The 9,692-nt window shown below is 38.5% G+C and overlaps 1 protein-coding gene across 1 annotated transcript; it reads right to left on the bottom strand.

Annotated features, from left to right (window-relative positions):
• Nucleotides 1-2,344: 2,344 nt before the first annotated feature.
• LOC124736037 lies at nt 2,345-8,884 on the bottom strand. The gene is made up of 3 exons (XM_047248571.1): nt 8,770-8,884; nt 8,549-8,713; nt 2,345-2,814 (listed from the first exon to the last, which is right to left on the bottom strand). The coding sequence occupies exons 1-3, from the start codon at nt 8,882-8,884 to the stop codon at nt 2,345-2,347; spliced, it is 750 nt and encodes a 249-aa protein (XP_047104527.1).
• Between the last annotated feature and the right edge of the window lie 808 nt (nt 8,885-9,692).

Genomic DNA, 9,692 nt, shown 5'->3' with positions numbered 1-9,692 from the left:
CAACTGCTATACTGACTAGAAAGAATCAGTTACAGCATCTTCTGTACCAATAAAAATTGGGTGAATGACTCCAAAATAGTTTTCCTCTTTGCTATCTACTGGTTGGTAAATTCTGCCAACCAAGCATTGCACAATATCAATCTACATCAAAACACCTATTCTGAAAGATGAATCTCAAAAGGTACTGAAGACAAGTAAATGTATATAAATCTAAAAATATAATTGCTAGATGTAAAGCACATGAGACTGCAAACTCTAAAAATAATTCTAAAGCAGCTTGGAAAGACACTGAAAAGGAAATGATTAATTGTAGTAAAGAAAATATTGTCCCACTTGTCTTTACGATTCTCAGTATTCTGTAAATCATACTAACTGCACCACCCTGCTCAGTAATTGCACCTTGTTTCCTCAGACTGAACACTGTGTGAAATTCTTTACCACAAATTTCCTTGGTCAATAATTACTGTAGGAATGCACGTACAAAATATTTCAGGAAGTTGCTACATTCAGAGCCCTTAAATAAATATAAGGGAGCATCAGATACTTAGCATAAGTGCACTGAATTTTATTCTGTTGAACTCTTAGTAATGAACCAAATTGAAATGTGATTCAGAAGTGAGAAATATCTTTTTAATTGCTATGCAAGCAATTTTATTTTGCAATGTATTGTTACAACAGACTTCAGTACATCACGTGATAAGGGGCTTCAAATTCATGCCACACAAGCTCTACAGACTTCAATTTTCTCCACTAGTTACACAACAATTCATTTTAATGTAATCAAGTAGTATTTCAAATAAAGGTTTTAATTGCCCATGCAAATAAAAGGATAAAGGTATCAATTGAAAGACAACACTGCAAAAAGTTTTTATTTTCTTTATTAATATCGCTTGGGTTTCCACATCACCAACAGGGGTACCAAGCACAATGTGTTAATCTTTGTTTTACATGGCGAGTTTCCCCAGTAGGCCTACAAACCATGGAATGTACAGAAGCACATACACATCTAAAACTTAGTACCGACAGTAATTATGGTCACAATCTACCTGAACATTTAATATTTCACTTTCAGGCTGCCTCAGTGCCAAAACAATATTTGCTTTTTCAGCAAATGTTGGTTTCTTCAAACAGCCCTTTGGCTGTTTGTTACATTTACCAGGTCTTCGTTGCACTTTTACCTTCTCGTTGCTGGGGCATCGTGGAGCTTCCCTGCACTCTGACTGAAAAAGTGACAGCGAATGAGCTGCATCCTTCTGTAGTGATTTCAGGATTTCTGTGGACACTTTACCTGAACCGACACGATTAATCAAAATTTGGTATGTGGACACTAGTTCTCGGGCCAGAGATGTGTTCTCGTGATCATTAATATTTGTTTTCAGTGAACACAAAATCACAGAAGCCTCTTCTGTCGCCGTTGCTTCACTTGGTGTAAATGTGGCACTTGAATGTAATGCATACGTCATTGACACTGCGTGAATGTGTTTGCATATGTTCAAATGAATAAAACTGTCTGCACAGGAACAACTGAAAGCATGTATAGGCCTACATATATTACATTTGGAGCACTTCAACTTGCACTCCAATTTACATTCAATGTTATTTAAAATCACAGTATTTTACACCACAATGTGTTTGGGATTTCACATGAAACTTTGTACCATCAGTATTGACTGTAATGTCATTCTCCTTAACACTACATGAAGCTTTATGACGAGCCTCAATGACATTGATTCTATATGAATGGCCACCCTTATACAGTTTAACCATTCGAGCACACAGTTTGTCACACACCAATTTCATCAACACAACAAGTAGTCTGTCAAGTCTATTGTTTCTTTTTCCCCTCTAGATAACAATATTTTAAAACTATGCATTGCTTCAAGGTGCATATTTGTATTTATACCCAGATTGCGATGGTGACAATATGCCCACTGCTGAGGCCAGAATAAGTAATTTGATGAGAAATATACACCAAAGTCTCTTGTACCTTCATCTGCTTGAAGCTGCCTGACGAACGATTCCAGCAGCTCATTAAAATTGTCTACGTCCGCTTCTTCAAGCAATGTACGAAGAGACATCCTGGCAGATTAAAACTGTGTGCCCGACCGAGACTTGAACTCGGGACCTTTGCTTTCGAGGGCAAGTGCTCTACCATTCTGGAATATACGAAGAGCTTTGTACACAAGTGCCTTCTTTTCTTCATTGCCATGGACTTTCTTCAAATTATTCCGCCAGCTGCGGTCTATTTGCCAAGCACACAGTAGATTATTTTCTGCAGGTCCCACGACTCGTGACCATACTCTACGGAAAGTATTAGTGTCGTCGGACATAAATACAGACGTTTTTATGATGCCCGCTCTTTCACAGCACTAAAGAAATGAGTCATTATGGAAGTAGTCTCCCGATTTGAAACACAGAATGCTACAGGCATACCTGAACCAAAATCGTCTACCACTAACAATGTGGTCACCAACAGCTTGTAAACATTTGTACAATGTGTGGAGTATACACATACAATATTTTGTCCAAATCTCTGTAATAACTGCTTCTGGTAGTCAGTCATTAACACTATCACCGAATCAGTGCTATCAAAATCTTCCCTGGCCTCGCCTTCTTTCTTATAGAGGAGAACACAGTCTTTCATTTTCTCCAACCACATACTAACACTGACTTCAATGTTATGCTGCTGATCATCACCAATGTCGAAGTCTCTCTTAATGTTATGAAGGTCTTGTCGCGTCATTCCGCTGGAATGAACTGAGTCCCGCACATCATCCAGAATTCTCTGGAAAGTGACACCCTCAGTAATTTTACCTGCAACATTTTAAAATTACTCCAACTACAGAGGCCAATTCTGAGTATGTACGTGAAAACACTATTGAGAAAGGACACTATAGGTAACCACCCCCAATAAAATAAATTCATGCAATATAACAGTTGCTAAATACTTATAATTGGATAGTTTAAAACATATGGCTTAACAGTATATTCAGTGTACCCTTCCAACAGTACTGAAGATGCTATTAACACACTGGGGATGGGAGAATAAACAGACCTGATTACAGCATTTGTTGCAATGGGATATTTCCCAGTTTCAGCTACCAAGGCTATTTTCAAATGGTTACGAGGTCTACAAGTACATGTCAGAATTCTAACTGGTGTTTCTGTCTAGTCTTAAATCCATTATTGTAGTTGCAAATGCCCTGATCCACCATGTTTAACATGCTGGACAAGAAACAATAAATGTACTGCCTTTAGTCTACCCAGATGCATTAATGATCTATTCTAAATAGATTACTATGACAAGCAATAACACAGGGCAATATATAAGTATTTGAGAACTTATTTTCCACACTTGCATTACTGTAATGCATTACACCTGCTCTCACACACCTAAGTACATGGCATTACAGTCACCAATATTGTGGTCAATATGGATCACAACATCTGGTCTTTTACAACTGCTTTCATCCTACCATCACAAATTGTATTCATATGAACTGGCAATCGATATATTCACACCTTTTACTCCAGATCACATATCCATAACAATATAACCTGACTTCGAAGAAAATGTGCCACTTCTGTGGCATACAAAGGTGGTTTTTGCAGTGCCAAACTTTAAACGCTTAGTGCCATAATGAGAGAGAAAACTACTTTTTGTTTTTTTCTCCTCCTCAGACTTCCACCTCATAAAGTCTAAAACAAAAGCATCGATGAATTATGGACAATTACATTCAGATTCAACAAGTGCAAAGCACACAGCAGTGATAGTAAAAAAAAAAAAAAAAAAAAAAAAACACACACACAACTACTGCACTGTTAGATACCCTCACGAGTTACTGGTGTGATTGTAATCATTTAAATTTGCAACAATTTTACCTATTATCCTCAGCGCCAGGCTTCGAAGTTCTATTTTTTATTATAATTTAAAAATCGCCTGTCTTCTGACTGGTTTGATGCTGCCCTTGGATCGCCTGTACTCAGTTTATCAGCTGGTTGTATTCCAATCTCTGCATCCCCCAACAGTTTTTATTCTCTACAGTTCCCTCTAGGACCATAGAGATTAATTCCTGTTTCCTTAACACGTGTTCTAGCATCCTATCCCATCAGTAGTCGGTGTTTTCCATACGTTCTTTTCCTCGCAAATTCTTCGAAAAACCTCCTCATATCTTATCATGTCAATCCATCCGATTTTCAAGGTTCTTTCGTAGCAAGACATCTCAAACGCTTCGATTCTCTTCTCATGCAGTTTAGCTACCGTCCATGTTTCACTAGCATACAATGCTGTGCTCCAAACACACATTCTTAGAAATTTCTTCCTCAAATTAACTTCTATGTTTGTCATCATTCGACTACTCATGGCCTGGAATGATTAAATGATGATGGCGTCCTCTTGGGTAAAATATTCCGGAGGTAAAATAGTCCCCCATTCGGATCTCCGGGCGAGGACTACTCAAGAAAACGTCGTTATCACGAGAAAGAAAACTGGCATTCTACGGATCGGAGCGTGGAATGTCAGATCCCTTAATCGGGCAGGTAGGTTAGAAAATTTAAAAAGGGAAATGGGTAGGTTGAAGTTAGATATAGTGGGAATTAGTGAAGTTCGGTGTCAGGAGTAACGAGACTTCTGGTCAGGTGACTACAGGGTTATAAACACAAAATCAAATAGGGGTAATGCAGGAGTAGGTTTAATAATGAATAGGAAAATAGGAATGCGGGTTAGCTACTACAAACAGCATAGTTAACGCATTATTGTGGCCAAGATAGACACAAAGCCCATGCCTACTACAGTAGTACAAGTTTACATGCCAACTAGCTCTGCAGATGATGATGAAATTGATGAAATGTATGACGAGATAAAAGAAATTATTCAGGTAGTGAAGGGAGACGAAAATTTAATAGTCATGGGTGACTGGAATTCGAGTGTAGGAAAAGGGAGAGAAGGAAACATAGTAGGTGAACATGGATTGGGGGGAAGAAATGAAAGAGGAAGCCGCCTTGTAGAATTTTGCACAGAGCATAACTTAATCATAGCTAACACTTGGTTCAAGAATCATGAAAGAAGGTTGTGTACCTGGAAGAATCCTGGAGATATTGACAGGTTTCAGACAGATTACATAATGGTAAGACAGAGATTTAGGAACCAGGTTTTAAATTGTAAGACATTTCCAGGGGCAGATGTGGATTCTGACCACAATCTATTGGTTATGAACTGCAGATTGAAACTGAAGAAACTGCAAAAAGGCGGGAATTTAAGGAGATGGGACCTGGATAAACTGAAAGAACCAGAGGTTGTACAGAGTTTCAGGGACAGCATAAGGGAACAATTGACAGGAATGGGGGAAAGAAATACAGTAGAAGAAGAATGGGTAGCTCTGAGGGATGAAGTAGTGAAGGCAGCAGAGGATCAAGTAGGTAAAAAGACGAGGGCTAATAGAAATCCTTGGGTAACAGAAGAAATATTGAATTTAATTGATGAAAGGAGAAAATATAAAAATGCAGTAAATGAAGCAGGCAAAAAGGAATACAAACGTCTCAAAAATGAGATCGACAGGAAGTGCAAAATGGCTAAGCAGGGATGGCTAGATGACAAATGTAAGGATGTAGACGCTTGTCTCACTAGGGGTAAGATAGATACTGCCTACAGGAAAATTAAAGAGACCTTTGGAGAGAAGAGAACCACTTGTATGAATATCAAGAGCTCAGATGGCAACCCAGTTCTAAGCAAAGAAGGGAAGGCAGAAAGGTGGAAGGAGTATATAGAGGGTTTATACAAGGGCGATGTACTTGAGGACAATATTATGGAAATGGAAGAGGATGAAGATGAAATGGGAGATAAGATACTGCGTGAAGAGTTTGACAGAGCACTGAAAGACCTGAGTCGAAACAAGGCCCCGGGAGTAGACAACATTCCATTAGAACTACTGATGGCCTTGGGAGAGCCAGTCCTGACAAAACTCTACCATCTGGTGAGCAAGATGTATGAGACAGGCGAAATACCCACAGACTTCAAGAAGAATATAATAATTCCAATCCCAAAGAAAGCAGGTGTTGACAGATGTGAAAATTACCGAACTATCAGTTTAATAAGTCACAGCTGCAAAATACTAACGCGAATTCTTTACAGACGAATGGAAAAACTCGTAGAAGCGGACCTCGGGGAAGATCAGTTTGGATTCCGTAGAAATGTTGGAACACGTGAGGCAATACTAACCTTATGACTTATCTTAGAAGAAAGATTAAGAAAAGGCAAACCTACGTTTCTAGCATTTGTAGACTTAGAGAAAGCTTTTGACAACGTTAACTGGAATACTCTCTTTCAAATTCTAAAAGTGGCAGGGGTAAAATACAGGGAGCAAAAGGCTATTTACAATTTGTACAGAAACCAGATGGCAGTTATAAGAGTCGAGGGGCATGAAAGGGAAGCAGTGGTTGGGAAAGGAGTGAGACAGGGTTGTAGCCTCTCCCCGATGTTATTCAATCTGTATATTGAGCAAGCAGTAAAGGAAACAAAAGAAAAATTCGGAGTAGGTATTAAAATCCATGGAGAAGAAGTAAAGACTTTGAGGTTCGTCGATGACATTGTAATTCTGTCAGAGACAGCAAAGGACTTGGAAGAGCAGTTGAACGGAATGGACAGTGTCTTGAAAGGAGGATATAAGATGAACATCAACAAAAGCAAAACGAGGATAATGGAATGTAGTCAAATTAAATCGGGTGATGCTGAGGGGATTAGATTAGGAAATGAGACACTTAAAGTAGTGAAGGAGTTTTGCTATTTAGGGAGTACAATAACTGATGATGGTCGAAGTAGAGAGGATATAAAATGTAGACTGGCAATGGCAAGGAAATCGTTTCTGAAGAAGAGAAATTTGTTAACATCGAGTATAGATTTAAGTGTCAGGAAGTCGTTTCTGAAAGTATTTGTATGGAGTGTAGCCATGTATGGAAGTGAAACATGGACGATAACCAGTTTGGACAAGAAGAGAATAGAAGCTTTCGAAATGTGGTGCTACAGAAGAATGCTGAAGATAAGGTGGGTAGATCACGTAACTAATGAGGATTGGGGAGAAGAGAAGTTTGTGGCACAACTTGACTAGAAGAAGGGATCGGTTGGTAGGACATGTTTTGAGGCATCAAGGGATCACAAATTTAGCATTGGAGGGCAGCGTGGAGGGTAAAAATCGTAGAGGGAGACCAAGAGATCAATACACTAAGCAGATTCAGAAGGATGTAGGTTGCAGTAGGTACTGGGAGATGAAGAAGCTTGCACAGGATAGAGTAGCATGGAGGGCTGCATCAAACCAGTCTCAGGACTGAAGACAACAACAACAACAACAACAACAGTCACAGGCATCTAAAGCTAGCGAAATGAGGGATGCTCAACTACCGGACCTACCGACAGATGGCTCCAGCGCGTGCCGGCCAAAGACCGTATCATTGAGTGTCCGCCAGAGATCACTGGTGTCCGCCATATCTGAATTTGGCAAAAAATGAAGTGTCACAACACGGATGAAAATGTTTTTTGTTCTGCGCCCTCATAAGTCTTTTATATTGGATGTTCTAGATATCTACACATCAAAATAATGAAGTGTCTCTAATCTAGCGAGAAAAGACAGTGACAGTTCTGCTATTGTGTTTTGGAAGTTTGACAAGCTGACCTATAAATCGTTTATTATTAATTTTAGGAGTGCTTTACTTATTTGCCCATTTTAAAACACTATTTAAGATTCAATGGAGGTCAACAAATTACCTTACTTGCCAAAGCTTTTAACTACATGTATAATTCGGAAAATCAAGTGTGGAAAACAGTGAAGACGTCTCTTGAAAAAAAAAAGTTGACATCGTTTGCTTAGGGGTATCTTTACTGACAACAGAAATTACAACTGAACTATTAAAGTATTACTTACGTATAAACAGAAAAAATTATTTTTTTTCTTTACCTGAAGTGTTGCATTACCGATCTGCCTATATACTGACACTGTAATTGCAACAGGCATTTACGAATTTGGCTTTCTCTTTGATCAGAAATTTAAATGCCATGATTTTATTAACGCCTGTACGTGCATGGTGTATTTTAACTGAGTGATAAGGTAGAAGCACCAGTTTTTGACAGTGCTTCAGTCTTTGCTACGAGACAAAAAAATACATTTAAATGGGACAAATACAAAAGGGAACGTTAAGGCTCTCGTAAATGCATGACTTGTATCATTTGGAAGTTAACTCTAGTAATAATATTACATTGGACTGATCCATGATGATGTAGGAAGTGAAGGAACTTGTTGAAAATAACATCGATCACAGCTGTTAATTTTAAGGTTGGGGTGCCTTAAAACTGTAATTTTCCAGTCTGACACCCAAACAATGACTGGTACCATGGTTTTATTTTAAAATTGAATTCAAAACATGTCAGTGAGCAAAATTAATTACACTATGAATTATAACCATGGGATTTTATTTCTGTGAATCTTGGTTCCAGTCTTTGAGATGGTGTCACTCGCTGGAATGACTGGTTGTCAGTATAGGGCCCAAGCAAAAAACAAACCTGAAAGCGAGAGCTGCAGAAGGTGGCCAGACAGGCACCCCAATGGCTGCTGCGATCTGTGTGAAACAAGGGTGTCATTATATTGCAAATTTAATGTAAAAAGTTCCATATTGTCTAAATTTCTCCTATACTGACAGGAAATTCTAGTCCAGTCGATTTTCTTATCTGCAAAAGTACACTAGCCAATACCAGTGGCACATAGGTAGTGCCAAATTACAAACTATCCGGTAACAACAGAAGTATTGCTGGACAATGTACAGTAAATAATATGTAATAACCTGAGAAATTCAGAACTGGTTTGAAGAAACAGAACAGTATTTGGAAAGAGAGTAACATTTTGAAAATAACAAATGCGCAAGTAGAGTTTTCAGTTCTTATGAAAGCTTGCTTTTTTTTCCTTTCTCTTCTCCATTCTCAAGGGAAAAATGTGATAACATAAAAGTGCAAGAAAGTTGTGTACAATATTGGAAATGATGAAAAAGAAAATCTCATTATGCTTTTAACAGCATATGCTGCTGTAAAGCTGGCTGCTCCAAGAACAATATTCTCTCTCTCTCTCTCTCTCTCTCTCTCTCTCTCTCTCTCTCTCTCTCCCCCCCCCCCCCCCCCCCCTCCTCCATGTGAAGAGTATTCCTGTAATAATAGCTAATAGCATACCAAGAACATGAGGGTGTCACAGTGGAGATTTGTTTTGTGGTACAGACGTCTGATACAACTATTCCACAGCAAAACTTACTTTCAATAGGTATGGTACCAGTGCACTCCCATAGGATAAGAGAATATTATGTCCTCCAGGAATCACAATGGGTACACCACATACAGCATAAACTGTACAGCAACTACAATGTTTTGTGAGCAAGTAATACCAGTCAGTATCTTTAATTTTAACGTAACTCTTGACTCCCATAATTACCTGCTTATACGTGTGCTTGTACTACAGTTTATTGGCAAAGCAAATACTAATTGAATAGGTCTTCACACTTTTAATACTTAGCAGAAATTCTGAAAAAAGTAAATTGTTTTATTACTGTATCACCTCTATGGTGAATTAAGAGGTGCTGACTGGTTTCTTTGACCATTTAATATAAGCCTTCTTTTTACCTGCTATTGATAAAGAGCCATTCCAAGTTCTGTACAGAACAAT

The sequence above is a fragment of the Schistocerca piceifrons genome, chromosome 1 (assembly GCF_021461385.2).
Source record: "Schistocerca piceifrons isolate TAMUIC-IGC-003096 chromosome 1, iqSchPice1.1, whole genome shotgun sequence".
Taxonomy (NCBI): domain Eukaryota; kingdom Metazoa; phylum Arthropoda; class Insecta; order Orthoptera; family Acrididae; genus Schistocerca; species Schistocerca piceifrons.
This window is presented reverse-complemented; position numbering and strand designations above follow the sequence as displayed.

Bases quoted from the DNA above. Each gene is read 5' to 3' on its own strand.
- LOC124736037 (XM_047248571.1), bottom strand. From the start codon at position 8,884: ATGTTACTCTCTTTCCAAATACTGTTCTGTTTCTTCAAACCAGTTCTG. The intron at 8,714-8,769 runs GTTTGTAATTTG...GTACTTTTGCAG, and splicing joins ACTTCTGTTGTTACCGGATA to ATAAGAAAATCGACTGGACT. The intron at 2,815-8,548 runs GTTTGTTTTTTG...AAAATGTTGCAG, and splicing joins TCTGCAGCTCTCGCTTTCAG to GTAAAATTACTGAGGGTGTC.